Consider the following 15,982-nt stretch of genomic DNA (forward strand, 5'->3'; position numbering starts at 1 on the left):
TGGGTGGAGGGGTTTTGGGGTCAGCAGGGGGGATATGGGGTGGGTGGAGGGCTTTTGGGGTCAGCAGGGGGGATATGGGGTCAGTGGGGGGATATGGGGTGACCTAAAAGTATTTGGGGTCAGTGGGATGAGAAGATTTGGGGTCAGTTGGGGAGATTTGGGGTCCCACTCTTCCTTTGGGGTCCCCATATGCTCTTTGGGATCTCTATCTGTGCTTTGCGGTCCCTACCTCATCTTTTGGGGTCCCTATCTGAGCTTTTGGGGTCCCTACCTGTGCTTTGGGATCCCTATCTGAGCTTTTGGGGTCCCCATATGGACTTTGCGGTCTGTACCTGATCTTTTGGGGTCCCTACCTGCGCTTTGGGGTCCCTACCTGCGCTTTGGGGTCCCCATATGGACTTTGGGGTCCGTACCTGATCTTTTGGGGTCCCTACCTGATCTTTTGGGGTCCCCATATGGACTTTGGGGTCCCTATATGAGCTTTTGGGGTCCCTACCTGTGCTTTGGGGTCCCTACCTGATCTTTTGGGGTCCCTATCTGATCTTTTGGGGTCCCCATATGTGCTTTGGGGTCCCCTTATGGACTTTGGGGTCCCTACCTGTGCTTTGGGGTCCCCATATGGACTTCGGGGTCCCTACCTGATCTTTTCGGGTCCCTACCTGTGCTTTGGGGTCCCCATATGGACTTTGGGGTCCCTACCTGATCTTTTGGGGTCCCTACCTGTGCTTTGGGGTCCCTACCTGATCTTTTGGGGCCCCTATATGTGCTTTTGGGTCCCTACCTGATCTTTTGGGGCCCCTATATGTGCTTTTGGGTCCCTATTTGAGCTTTTGGGGTCCCTACCTGATCTTTTGGGGTCCCCATATGGACTTTGGGGTCCCTACCTGATCTTTTGGGGTCCCCATATGGACTTTGGGGTCTGTACCTGATCTTTTGGGGTGCCTACCCGTGCTTTGGGGTCCCCATATGGACTTTGGGGTCCCTACCTGATCTTTTGGGGTCCCTACCTGTGCTTTGGGGTCCCTACCTGATCTTTTGGGGTCCCTACCTGATCTTTTGGGGTCCCCATATGGACTTTGGGGTCCCTACCTGTGCTTTGGGGTCCCTACCTGATCTTTTGGGGTTCCCATATGGACTTTGGAGTCTGTAACTGATCTTTTGGGGTCCCTATCTGTGCTTTTGGGTCCCTACCTGATCTTTTGGGGTCCCCATATGGACTTTGGGGTCCCTACCTGATCTTTTGGGGTCCCTACCTGATCTTTTGGGGTCCCGCTGCCCCCAGGCCGCGCTCTGTCGGCCGGTCACGACGTGAGCGACGGCGGCGTGCTGAGCTGCGTGCTGGAAATGGCCTTCGCTGGGAACTGCGGGATCCGCGTCGATTTCAGCACCGCCGCGACGGACAGCGACCGTACGGCACCGGGCCTTTGGGGGCATCCCATAATAATCCGCTGTGATCGATGACATCCCAGAATAATCCGCTGTGATAGATGACATCCCAGAATAATCCGCTGCCATTAATGGCATCCTATAATGACCCAGAGCCATTAATGACCCACAGCCCGTAATGACATCCCATAATAATCTGCTACCATGAATGGCATCCCATAATGACCCAGAGCCATCAATGACCCGCAGCCCTTTCTAACATCCCATAATGATCCGCTGCCATTAATGACCCGCAGCCCTTCGTGGCATCCCATAATAATCTGCAGCCATTAATGACCCACAGGCCTTCATGACATCCCATAATAACCCGCTGTCCTTAATGGCATCCCATAATAACCCACTGCCATTCATGACATCCCATAATGACCCACAGCCATCAATGACCCGCAGCCCTTCATGACATCCCATAATGATCTGCGGTCATCAATGACATCCCATAATAAGCCACAGTCATCAATGACATCCCATAATGACCCAGAGCCATTAATGACCCACAGCCCTTTGTGGCATCCCATAATAACCTGCTATCATTAATGACATCCCATAATGACCCAGAGCCATTAATGACCCACAGCCCATAATGACATCCCATAATAACCCGCAGTCATCATTGACATCCCATAATGACCCACAGCCATCAATGACCCGCAGCCCTTCGTGGCATCCCATAATAATCTGCAGCCATTAATGACCCACAGGCCTTCATGACATCCCATAATAACCCGCTGTCCTTAATGGCATCCCATAATAACCCGCTGCCATTCATGACATCCCATAATGACCCGCTGCCATCGATGACATCCCATAATAATCCGCAGTCATCAATGACATCCCATAATGACCCACTGCCATCAATGACCCACAGCCCTTCGTGGCATCCCATAATAATCCGCTGTCATCAATGACATCCCATAATGACCCACTGCCATCAATGACCCACAGCCCTTTGTGGCATCCCATAATAATCCGCTGTCATTAATGACATCCCATAATGACCCACTGCCACTAATGACCCACAGCCCGTAATGACATCCCATAATAATCTGCTGCCATCAATGGCATCCCATAATGATCCGCTGCCATCAATGACCCACAGCCCTTCGTGGCATCCCATAATGATCTGCTACCATGAATGGCATCCCATAATGATCCGCAGTCATCAACGACATCCCATAATGACCCACAGCCCTTCGTGGCATCCCATAATAATCCGCTGCCATCAATGACATCCCATAATGACCCACAGTCATCAATGACATCCCATAATGACCCACAGCCATTAATGACCTGCAGCCCTTCGTGGCATCCCATAATAATCTGCAGCCATTAATGACCCACAGGCCTTCATGACATCCCATAATAACCCGCTGTCCTTAATGACATCCCATAATAACCCGCTGCCATCCATGACATCCCATAATGACCCGCTGCCATTCATGACATCCCATAATAATCCGCAGTCATCAATGACATCCCATAATGACCCAGAGCCATTAATGACCCACAGCCCGTAATGACATCCCATAATAACCTGCTATCATTAATGACATCCCATAATGACCCAGAGCCATCAATGACCCACAGCCCTTCGTGACATCCCATAATGATCTGCAGTCATCAATGACATCCCATAATGATCCGCTGCCATCGATGACATCCCATAATAATCCGCAGTCATCAATGGCATCCCATAATGACCCACTGCCATCAATGACCCACAGCCCTTCGTGGCATCCCATAATAATCTGCTATCATTAATGGCATCCCATAATAATCCACTGTCCTTAACGACATCCCATAATGACCCACAGCCATCAATGACCCGCAGCCCTTCGTGGCATCCCATAATAACCTGCTATCATTAATGACATCCCATAATGACCCGCTGCCATCAATGACCCACAGCCCTTTGTGACATCCCATAATGATCTGCAGTCATCAATGGCATCCCATAATGACCCAGAGCCATTAATGACCCACAGCCCATAATGACATCCCATAATAACCCGCTGTCATCATTGACATCCCATAATGACCTACAGTCATCAATGACATCCCATAATGACCCACAGCCATCAATGACCCGCAGCCCTTCGTGGCATCCCATAATAATCTGCAGCCATTAATGACCCACAGGCCTTCATGACATCCCATAATAACCCGCTGTCCTTAATGGCATCCCATAATGACCCACAGCCATCAATGACATCCCATAATAACCCGCTGCCATCCATGACATCCCATAATGACCCGCTGCCATCGATGACATCCCATAATAATCCGCAGTCATCAATGACATCCCATAATGACCCACTGCCATCAATGACCCACAGCCCTTCGTGGCATCCCATAATAATCCGCTGTCATCGATGACATCCCATAATAATCCACTGTCCTTAACGACATCCCATAATGACCCGCTGCCATCAATGACCCACAGCCCTTCGTGGCATCCCATAATAACCTGCTATCATTAATGACATCCCATAATGACCCACAGCCCTTCGTGGCATCCCATAATGATCCGCTGTCATTAATGACATCCCATAATGACCCACTGCCACTAATGACCCACAGCCCGTAATGACATCCCATAATAATCTGCTGCCATCAATGGCATCCCATAATGATCCGCTGCCATTAATGAGCCACAGCCCTTAATGGCATCCCATAATGATCCGCTGCCATCAATGACCCACAGCCCTTCGTGGCATCCCATAATGATCTGCTACCATGAATGGCATCCCATAATGATCCGCAGTCATCAACGACATCCCATAATGACCCACAGCCCTTCGTGGAATCCCATAATAATCCGCTGCCATCAATGACATCCCATAATGACCCACAGCCATCAATGACCCGCAGCCCTTCGTGGCATCCCATAATAATCTGCAGCCATTAATGACCCACAGGCCTTCATGACATCCCATAATAACCCGCTGTCCTTAATGGCATCCCATAATAACCCGCTGCCATTCATGACATCCCATAATGACCCACTGCCATCAATGACCCGCAGCCCTTCATGACATCCCATAATGATCTGCGGTCATCAATGACATCCCATAATAAGCCACAGTCATCAATGACATCCCATAATGACCCAGAGCCATTAATGACCCACAGCCCTTTGTGGCATCCCATAATAACCTGCTATCATTAATGACATCCCATAATGACCCAGAGCCATTAATGACCCACAGCCCATAATGACATCCCATAATAACCCGCAGTCATCATTGACATCCCATAATGACCCACAGCCATCAATGACCCGCAGCCCTTCGTGGCATCCCATAATAATCTGCAGCCATTAATGACCCACAGGCCTTCATGACATCCCATAATAACCCGCTGTCCTTAATGGCATCCCATAATAACCCGCTGCCATTCATGACATCCCATAATGACCCGCTGCCATCCATGACATCCCATAATGACCCGCTGCCATCGATGACATCCCATAATAATCCGCAGTCATCAATGACATCCCATAATGACCCACAGCCATCAATGACCCGCAGCCCTTCATGACATCCCATAATGATCTGCGGTCATCAATGACATCCCATAATAATCCACTGTCCTTAACGACATCCCATAATGACCTGCTGCCATCAATGACCCGCAGCCCTTCGTGGCATCCCATAATAACCTGCTATCATTAATGACATCCCATAATGATCCGCTGTCATCAATGACATCCCATAATGACCTACAGTCCTGTGACCCCACCCTGACCCCATCCTGACCCCTGATTGACCCCGTGACCCCACCCTGACCCTGCGACCCCTCCTGACCCCTGTGACCCCACCCTGACCCTGTGACCCCGCCTTGACCTCGTGACCCCTCCCTGACCCCATGACCCCTCCCGGACCCTGTGACCCCTTCCTGACCCCTTGACACCACCTTGACCCCGCCCTGACCTGTGACCCCTCCCAGCCCCTGTGACCCCACCTTGACCCCGGGAGCCGTCCCTGACCCCATGACCCCTCCATGACCCCTTGACCCCACCTTGACCCCATCTTGACCCCGTGACCAATCCCTGACCCATGACCCCACCTTGACCCCACCCTGACCCCGTGACCCCACCCTGACCCTGTGACCCCACCCTGACCCATGACCTCTCCCTGACCCTGTGACCCCTTCCTGACCCCTTGACCCCACCTTGACCCCACCCTGACACCGTGACCCCTCCCTGACCCTGTGACCCCTTCCTGACCCCTTGACCCCACCTTGACCCCGCCCTGACCCCTTGACCCCTTCCTGACCTCATGACCCCTTCCTGACCCCTCCCTGAACCCTGTGACCCCACCCTGACCCTGCAACCCCTCCTGACCCCTGTGACCCCACCTTGACCCCGTGACCCATCCCTGACCCCATGACTCCTCCCTGACCTCATGACCCCTCCTGACCCCTCCCTGACCCTGTGACCCCACCCTGACCCCTGTGATCCCTCCTGACCCCTGTGACCCCAACTTGACCCTGTGACCCCGCCCTGACCCATGACCCCACCTTGACCCCACCCTGACCCCGTGACCCCACCCTGACCCTGTGACCCATCCCTGACCCCATGACCCCTCCTAGACCCATGACCCCACCCTGACCCCTTGACCCCACCTTGACCCCGCGACCCCTCCGTGACCCCTGTGTGACCCCTGACCTGTGACCCCGGCAGCGCTGGCGCTGCTGTTTGCGGAGGAGCCGGGTTTGGTGCTGGAAGTGGAGGAGGGGAGAGCGGCGGCCATCTTGGAGCGCTACAGGAAGAGCGGCGTCAGCGTCAGCCATCTTGGCACCAGCGGCCCCATGGGGCCCAGCGCGGAGGTACGGGGATATTATGGGATGGCCGCGGGGTCACGTGGGGTAGCCGTGTTGGCAGCCATCTTGGCAGCCATCTTGGTAGTCATGTTGGTGGCCATATTGGCGGCCATGTCAGCAGCCATATTGGCAGCCATGTTGGCAGCCATATTGGGTGCCATATTGGCAGCCATGTCGGCAGCCATATTGGCAGCCATGTTGGCAGCCATGTTGGCAGCCATGTCAGCAGTCATATTGGCAGCCATGTTGGCAGCCATGTTGGCAGCCATGTCAGCAGTCATATTGGCAGCCATGTTGGCAGCCATGTTGGCAGCCATGTCAGCAGTCATATTGGCAGCCATGTTGGCAGCCATATTGGCAGCCACGGCAGCAGCCATGTCAGCTGCCATATTGGCAGCCATATTGACAGCCATGTCAGCAGCTATATTGGCAGCCATATTGGCAGCCATATTGTCAGCCATCTTGGCAGCCATGTCAACAGCCATGTCAGCAGTCATATTGGCAGCCATGTTGTCAGCCATGTTGTCAGCCATGTCAGCAGCCATATTGGCAGCCATGTCAACAGCCATGTTGTCAGCCATCTTGGCAGCCATGTCGGCAGCCATATTGTCAGCCATATTGTCAGCCATATTGGCAGCCATGTCAGCAGCCATATTGGAAGCCATGTCAGCAGTCATATTGGCAGCCATATTGGGTGCCATATTGGCAGCCATGTTGGCAGCCATATTGGCAGCCACGTCAGCAGCCATCTTGGCAGCCATATTGACAGCCATGTCAGCAGCTATATTGGCAGCCATGTCGGCAGCCATCTTGGCAGCCATATTGGCAGCCATGTTGTCAGCCAAGTTGGCAGCCATGTTGGCAGCCATATTGGAAGCCATGTCATCAGCCATATTGGCAGCCACGTCGGCAGCCATGTCAGCAGCCATGTTGTCAGCCATGTTGTCAGCCATGTCAGCAGCCATATTGGCAGCCATATTGGGTGCCATATTGGCAGCCATGTCAACAGCCATGTCAGCAGTCATATTGGCAGCCATGTTGTCAGCCATGTCAGCAGCCATATTGGCAGCCATGTCAACAGCCATGTTGTCAGCCATATTGGCAGCCATGTCGTCAGCCATGTCGGCAGCCATGTTGGCAGCCACGTTGGCAGCCATATTGGCAGCCATGTCAGCAGTCATATTGGCAGCCATATTGGGTGCCATATTGGCAGCCATGTCGGCAGCCATGTTGTCAGCCATATTCCCAGCCATATTGGAAGCCATGTCAACAGCCATGTTGTCAGCCATATTGGCAGCCATATTGGCAGCCATGTCAGCAGCCATATTGGCAGCCAGGTCGACAGCCATGTCAGCAGCCATATTGGCAGCCAGGTCGACAGCCATGTTGGCAGCCATATTGGCAGCCATGTCAGCAGCCATGTTGTCAGCCATGTTGTCAGCCATGTCAGCTGTAGACAGTGAGCCATATTGGGTGCCATATTGTCAGCCATGTCAACAGCCATGTCAGCAGTCATATTGGCAGCCATGTTGTCAGCCATGTCAGCAGCCATATTGGCAGCCATATTGGCAGCCATGTCAGCAGCCATATTGGCAGCCATGTCGACAGCCATGTTGTCAGCCATGTTGTCAGCCATGTTGTCAGCCATATTGGCAGCCATATTGGCAGCCATGTCAGCAGCCATATTGGCAGCCATGTCGACAGCCATGTTGTCAGCCATGTCGACAGCCATGTTGGCAGGCGTGTCGGCAGCCATGTTGTCCCCCAGGTGTCGGTGTCGGTGGGCGGCACGGTGGTGCTGCGGGACGCGGTGGGATCCCTGCGGGCCCTGTGGGAGCAGACGAGTTTCCAGCTGGAGCGGCTGCAGACGACGCCGCGCTGCGCTGAGGCGGAGGAAACGGCGCTGAGGCACCGCCTGGGGGCGCAGTTCTGCCTCAGCTTCCAACCCACGGCGGGGCTGCCGGCGCCTGTCGGTATGGGGGGGTTGTGGGGTTGTGGGGCTGTGGGGTTGTGGGGTTATGGGGTTCTGGGTTTGTGGGGTTGAGGGGTTCTGGGGTTGTGGGGTTGTGGGGTTGTGGGGTTGTGTGGTTATGGGGTTTTGGGGTTGTGGGGTTGTGTGGTTAGGGGATTAGGGGATTGTGGAGTTGTGGGGTTGTGGGGTTATGGGGTTGGGAGGGGGTTGTGGGGTCGGGGGGGGTTATGGGGTTGTGGGGGAGATGTGGAGTTGTGGGGTTGTGGGGTTATGGGGTTGGGAGGGGGTTGTGGGGTCGGGGGGGGTTATGGGGTTGTGGGGGAGATATGGGGTTGTGGGGTTATGGGGTTATGGGGGGGCATGGGGGAGATATGGGGTTATGGGGTTGTGCGGTTATAGGGGGGTTATGGGGGGGTTGGGGAGGGTTGTGGGGTCGGGGGGGGTTGTGGGGTTATGGGGTGGTTATGGGGTTGTGGGCTTATGGGGTTGTGGGGTTGTGGGGTTGAGGGGTTATGGGGTTGTGGGGTTCTGGGGTTGTGGGGCTGTGGGGTTGTGGGGTTGTAAGGTTGTGGGGTTGTGGGGTTGTGGGGTTGTAAGGTTGTGGGGTTGTGGGGTTGTGGGGTTGAGGGGTTTTGGGGTTGTAAGGTTGTGGGGTTGTGGGGTTATGGGGTTGAGGGGTTTTGGGGTTGTGGGGTCGTGGGGTTATGGGGTTGAGGGGTTTTGGGGTTGTGGGGTTATGGGGTTGTGGGGTTGTGGGTTTGGAGTGTTGTGGGGTTGAGGGGTTGTGGGTTTTTAGGGATATGGGGTTATGGGGTTGTGGGGTTGAGGGGTTGTGTGGTTGTGGGGTTGTGGGGTTATGGGGTTGTGGGGTTTGGGGGTTGTGGGGTTGTGGGGTTGTCGGATTATGGGGTTGTGCGGTTTGGGGGTTGTGGGGTTGTGGGGTTGTGAGGTTATGGGTTTGTGGAGTTATGGGGTTGTGGGGTTTGGGGTTGTGGGGTTGTCGGATTATGGGGTTGTGGGGTTTGGGGGTTGTGGGGTTGTGGGGTTGTGGGGTTGTGAGGTTATAGGGTTGTGGGGTTTTGGGGTTGTGGGGTTGTGGGGTTGTGCAGTTGTAGGGTTGTGGGGTTGTGGGGTTGACGGATTGTGGGGTTATGGATTTGTGGGGTTGTGGGGTTGTGGGGTTATCAAGTTATGGGGTTACGTGGCTATGGGGTTGTGGGGTTGTGGGGGTGTTGGATCTATGGGGTAGTACATCTATGGGGCAGGCAGAACATCTATGGGGCAGGCAGAACATCTATGGGGCAAGTGGCACATCTATGGGGCAGCCGATTTGTGGGGCAGGCGGCAGACGTGTGGGGCAGCCGATTTATGGGGCAGGCGGCACATCTATGGGGCAGGCAGCACATCTATGGGGCAGCTGATCTATGGGGCAGCTGATGTATGGGGCAGCCGATCTGTGGGGCAGCCGATCTATGGGGCAGGCGATGTGTGGGGCAGGCAGCAGACATGTGGGGCAGGCGATGTGTGGGGCAGGCAGCAGACATGTGGGGCAGGCAATGTGTGGGGCAGGCGATGTATGGGGCAGGCGATCTATGGGGCAGGCGATGTGTGGGGCAGGCGGCAGATGTGTGGGGCAGCCGATCTATGGGGCAGGCAGTACATCTGTGGGGCAGGCGATCTATGGGGCAGCTGGCACATGCGTGGAGCAGCAGATCTATGGGGCAGCTGATCTATGGGGCAGGCGATGTATGGGGCAGCCGATGTATGGGGCAGCTGATCTATGGGACTGGCGGCACATGCGTGGGGCAGCAGATCTATGGGGCAGGCGATCTATGGGGCAGCTGATCTGTGGGGCAGGCGATGTGTGGGGCAGGCGGCAGACGTGTGGGGCAGGCGATCTATGGGGCAGCTGATCTATGGGGCAGGCGATGTGTGGGGCAGCCGATCTATGGGGCAGCCGATTTATGGGGCAGGCGATGTATGGGGCAGCTGATCTATGGGGCAGGCGGCAGACGTGTGGGGCAGGCGATCTATGGAGCAGGCAGTACATCTATGGGGCAGGCGATGTGTGGGGCAGGCGATGTGTGGGGCAGCCGATCTATGGGGCAGGCGATGTGTGGGGCAGGCGGCAGACGTGTGGGGCAGGCGATGTGTGGGGCAGGCGGCAGACGTGTGGGGCAGGCGATGTGTGGGGCAGGCGGCAGACGTGTGGGGCAGGCGATGTGTGGGGCAGGCGGCAGACGTGTGGGGCAGGCGATGTGTGGGGCAGGCGGCAGACGTGTGGGGCAGGCGATGTGTGGGGCAGGCGGCAGACGTGTGGGGCAGGTGATGTGTGGGGCAGGCGATGTGTGGGGCAGGCGGCAGACGTGTGGGGCAGGCGATGTGTGGGGCAGGCGGCAGACGTGTGGGGCAGGCGATGTGTGGGGCAGGCGGCAGACGTGTGGGGCAGGCGATGTGTGGGGCAGGCGGCAGACGTGTGGGGCAGGTGATGTGTGGGGCAGGCGATGTGTGGGGCAGGCAGCAGACGTGTGGGGCGTCCCGCAGGCGCCGTGGGGCCGCGCGTGGCGGTGCTGCGGGAGGAGGGCAGCAACGGCGACCGGGAGATGGCGGCCGCCTTCCATATGGCCGGGTTCCAGGTGGGGCCGGGGGGGGGGATGGGGGGGGGAGGGGGGGTTGGGGGGCGGGGGGGGGAATTTGGGGTCGCATTGAGATCCCACTGAAATCCCATAGGAATCTCATAGGAATCCCAGTGAAATCCCACTGAAATCCCATTGAGATCCCATAGGAATCCCATAGGAATGCCATAGAAATCCTATTCAGAGCCCATAGAAATCCCATAGAAATCCCATAGGAATCCCATAGGAATCCCATAGAAATCCCATTGAGATCCCAGTGAAATCCCATAAAAATCCCATAGAAATCCCATAGAAATCCCATAGGAATCCTAGTGAAATGCCATAGGAATCCCATAGAAATCCCATAGGAAATCCCACAGAAATCCCATAGAAATCTCAAAGGAATCCCATGGAAATCCCATTGAGATCCCACTGAAATCCCATAGGAATCCCATAGGAAATCCCATCAAAATCCCATTGAGATCCCATAGAAATCCTATTTGGAGCCCATAGAAATCCCATAGAAATCCCATAGGAATCCCATTGAAATCCCATTGAGATCCCAGTGAAATCCCATAAAAATCCCATAGAAATCCCATAGGAATCCTAGTGAAATCCCATAGGAATCCCATAGAAATCCCATTGAGATCCCACTGAAATCCCATAGAAACCCCATTGGAATCCCATAAAAATCCCACTGAAATCCCACTGAAATCCCACTGAAATCCCACTGAAATCCCATAGAAATCCTATTCGGAGCCCATAAAAATCCCATAGGAATACCATAGAAATCTCACTGAAATCCCATAGGAATCCCTCTGAGTTCTCACAGAAATCCCACAAAAATCCCATAGAAATCCCATAGAAATCATATTGAAATCCCATAGAAATCCCATAGGAATCCCATTGAAATCCCATTGAGATCCCACTGAAATCCCATAGGAATCCCATTAGAATCCCACTCAAATCCCATTGAGATCCCATTAAGTTTCCTTTCCCATTGGTTCCCATTGGGCGCCATCTTGGTTCCCATTGGTTCCCATTGGGCGCCATCTTGGTTCCCATTGGTTCCCATTGGGCGCCATCTTGGTTCCCATTGGTTCCCATTGGGCGCCATCTTGGTTCCCATTGGTTCCCATTGGGCGCCATCTTGGTTCCCATTGGTTCCCATTGGGCGCCATCTTGGTTGCCATTGGTTCCCATTAGACGCCATCTTGGTTCCCATTGGTTCCCACTGGACGCCATCTTGGTTCCCATTGGGCGCCATCTTGGTTCCCATTGGTTCCCATTGGACGCCATCTTGGTTCCCATTGGGCGCCATCTTGGTTCCCAATGGGCGCCATCTTGGTTCCCATTGGTTCCCATTGGGTGCCATCTTGGTTCCCATTGGGCGCCATCTTGGTTCCCATTGGTTCCCATTCGACGCCATCTTGGTTCCCATTGGGTGCCATGTTGGTTCCCATTGGTTCCCATTGGGTGCCATCTTGGTTCCCATTGGTTCCCATTAGACGCCATCTTGGTTCCCATTGGTTCCCATTGGACGCCATCTTGGTTCCCATTGGGTGCCATCTTGGTTCCCACTGGTTCCCATTAGACGCCATCTTGGTTCCCATTGGGTGCCATGTTGGTTCCCATTGGTTCCCATTGGACGCCATCTTGGTTCCCATTGGTTCTCATAGGGTGCCATATTGATTCCTATTGGAGGTCATTTTGGTTCCCGTTGGGCGCCATATTGGTTCCCATTGGGTCCCCATAGGGCGCCATATTGATTCTCATAGGGTGCCATATTGGTTCCCATTGGAGGTCATTTTGGTTCCCATTGGGCGCCATATTGGTTCCCATTGGTTCCCATTGGGCACCATATTGGTTCCCATATTGCTTCCCACTGGGTTTCCCTTTGGGCGCCATATTGGATCCCATTGGGCGCCATATTGGTTCCCATATTGCTTCCCACTGGGTTTCCCTTTGGGCGCCATATTGGATCCCATTGGGCGCCATATTGATTCCCATATTGGTTCCCATTGGGTTTCCCTTTGGGCGCCATATTGGTTCCCATATTGGTTCCCATTGAGTTCCACTGGGCGCCATGTTGGTTCCCATTGGGCGCCATATTGGTTCCCATATTGCTTCCCATTGGTTCCCATTGGGCGCCATATTGGTTCCCATATTGCTTCCCATTGGGTTTCCCTTTGGGCGCCATATTGGATCCCATTGGGCGCCATATTGATTCCGAATTGGTTCCCATTGGGTTTCCCTTTGGGCGCCATATTGCTTCCCATAGGGCGCCATATTGGTTCCCATATTGCTTCCCATTGGTTCCCATTGGACGCCATCTTGGTTCCCATTGGTTCCCATTGAGCGCCATCTTGGTTCCCATTGGTTCCCATTGGGCGCCATCTTGGTTCCCATTGGTTCTCATAGGGCGCCATATTGATTTTTATTGGAGGTCATTTTGGTTCCCGTTAGGCGCCATATTGGTTCCCATTGGGTTCCACTGGGCGCCATGTTGGTTCCCTTTGGGCGCCATATTGCTTCCCATTGGGTGCCATATTGGTTCCCATATTGGTTCCCATTGGGTTTCCCTTTAGGCGCCATATTGGTTCCCATAGGGCGCCATATTGGTTCCCATATTGGTTCCCATTGGCTTCCCATATTGTTTCCCTTTGGGCGCCATATTGGTTCCCATTGGTGTTCCCATACTGGTTCCTATTGGGGGTCCCATTGGCTGCCATATTGGTTCCCACTGGGCGCCATATTGGTTCCCATATTGATTCCCATATTGGTTCCCATTGGGTTTCCCTTTGGGCGCCATATTGGTTCCCATTGGTTCCCCTATTGGTTCCCATTGGGTTCCCATATTGTTTTCCTTTGGGCGCCATATTGGTTCCCATTGGTGTTCCCATATTGGTTCCCATTGGGTTTCCCTTTGGGCGCCATATTGGTTCCCACTGGGCGCCATATTGGTTCCCATATTGCTTCCCATTGGGTTCCCATATTGTTTCCCATTGGCTGCCATATTGGTTCCCACTGGGCGCCATATTGGTTCCCATTGGTGTTCCCGTATTGCTTCTCATATTGTTTCCCTTTGGGCGCCATATTGGTTCCCATAGGGCGCCATATTGGTTCCCATATTGCTTCCCATTGGGTGCAGTATTGGTTCCTATTGGGCGCCATATTGGTTCCCATTGGGTGCCATATTGGTTCCTATTGGGCGCCATATTGGTTCCCATATTGGTTCCCATATTGGTTCCCATATTGTTTCCCTTTGGGCGCCATATTGGTTCCCATTGGCTGCCATATTGGTTCCCATAGGCGCCATATTAGTTCCCATTGGGTTCCCATATTGGTTCCCATTGGGTTCCCATTGGGCGCCATATTGGTTCCCATTAGCGTTCCCATATTGGTTCCCATATTGGTTCCCATTGGGGTTTCCATTGGGCGCCATATTGGTTCCCATATTGGTTCCCATATTGTTTCTCTTTAGGCGCCATATTGCTTCCCATAGGGTGCCATACTGGTTCCCATATTGCTTCCCATTGGGTTCCCATATTGTTTCCCTTTGGGCGCCATATTGGTTCCCATTGGTGTTCCCATATTGGTTCCTATTGGGGGTCCCATTGGCTGCCATATTAGTTCCCACTGGGCGCCATATTGGTTCCCATATTGATTCCCATATTGGTTCCCATTGGGTTTCCCTTTGGGCGCCATATTGGTTCCCATTGGTTCCCCTATTGGTTCCCATTGGGTTCCCATATTGTTTTCCTTTGGGCGCCATATTGGTTCCCATTGGTGTTCCCATTTGGTTCCTATTAGGGCTCCCATTGGCTGCCATATTGGTTCCCACTGGGCACCATATTGGTTCCCATGTTGATTCCCATATTGGTTCCCATTGGGTTTCCCTTTGGGCGCCATATTGGTTCTCACTGGGTTCCCATATTGGTTCCCATTGGGTTTCCCTTTGGGCGCCATATTGCTTCCCATAGAGCGCCATATTGGTTCCCATATTGGTTCCTATTGAGTTCCCATATTGTTTCCTTTTGGGCGCCATATTGCTTCCCATAGGGCGCCATATTGCTTCCCATTGGGGGTCCCATTGGGGGTCCCATTCCGTTCCCATTCCGGATTCCCGTTTTGGGGTCCCCCCCCCCCCCCAAAGATCCGACCCCATAACCACGCCCCCGCTGTGCCCCACAGGTGTGGGATGTCACCACGGAGGACCTCTGCAGCGGGGCCGCCACCCTCGATGGCTTCCGGGGGCTGGTCTTCGTGGGGGGGTTCAGCTACGCCGACGTCTTGGGGTCGGCCAAAGGTGAGACCCCAAAAGGGGTTGGGGGGCAATGGGGGGTGGCGGCCATTTTGGGGATTTCCCATCGGGTTCCCATTGGGCGCCATATTGCTTCCCATTGGGGGTCCCTTCTTGGTTCCCATTGGCTTGCCATTGGCTGCCATATTGGTTTTCATTGGGTTCCCATTGGGCGCCATTTTGGATCCCATCAGGGGTCCCTTATTGGTTCCCATTGGGATCCCATTGGGCGCCATTTTGGATCCCATTGGGTTCCCTTATTGGTTCCCCTTGGGTTCCCCTTGGGCGCCATTTTGGATCCCATTGGGGGTCCCTTCTTGGTTCCCATTGGCTTGCCATTGGCTGCCATATTGGTTTTCATTGGGTTCCCATTGGGCGCCATTTTGGATCCCATTGGGGTTCCCTTATTGGTTCCCATTGGGTTCCCATTGGGCGCCATTTTGGATCCCATTGGGGTTCCCTTCTTGGTTCCCATTGGGTTCCCATTGGGCGCCATTTTGGATCCCATTGGGAGTCCCTTCTTGGTTCCCATTGGCTTGCCATTGGCTGCCATATTGGTTCCCATTGGGTTCCCATTGGGCGCCATTTTGGATCCCATTGGGGTTCCCTTCTTGGTTCCCATTGGGATCCCATTGGGCGCCATTTTGGATCCCAATGGGGTTCCCTTATTGGTTCCCATTGGGATTCCCATTGGACGCCATTTTGAATCCGTTGTTGTCCCATTGGATTCCCACTGGGCGCCATTTTGGATCCCATTTGGGTTCCCTATTGACTTCCCATTGCATCCCCATTCCATTTCCCATCAGGATCCCCTTTTAGGGTCCC

General features: G+C 54.1%; 1 protein-coding gene across 2 annotated transcripts in view; it reads left to right on the plus strand.

Annotated features, from left to right (window-relative positions):
* PFAS (phosphoribosylformylglycinamidine synthase) overlaps positions 1-15,982 on the plus strand; it is a 99,958-nt gene that overhangs the window by 74,302 nt on the left and 9,674 nt on the right. For both annotated transcript variants that reach the window (XR_016461090.1, XM_090129480.1), the window contains exons 22-26: positions 1,283-1,408; positions 6,128-6,273; positions 8,036-8,240; positions 10,784-10,875; positions 15,049-15,163. Coding sequence is in view for 1 of the 2 variants with exons in the window: in XM_090129480.1 (XP_089985606.1) it covers positions 1,283-1,408; positions 6,128-6,273; positions 8,036-8,240; positions 10,784-10,875; positions 15,049-15,163 (684 nt within the window). In the remaining variant the exon portion in view is untranslated. The remainder of the gene's footprint in view (positions 1-1,282; positions 1,409-6,127; positions 6,274-8,035; positions 8,241-10,783; positions 10,876-15,048; positions 15,164-15,982) is intronic.

The sequence above is a fragment of the Phasianus colchicus genome, chromosome 36 (assembly GCF_987193195.1).
Source record: "Phasianus colchicus chromosome 36, bPhaCol1.hap1.1, whole genome shotgun sequence".
Lineage (NCBI taxonomy): Eukaryota > Metazoa > Chordata > Aves > Galliformes > Phasianidae > Phasianus > Phasianus colchicus.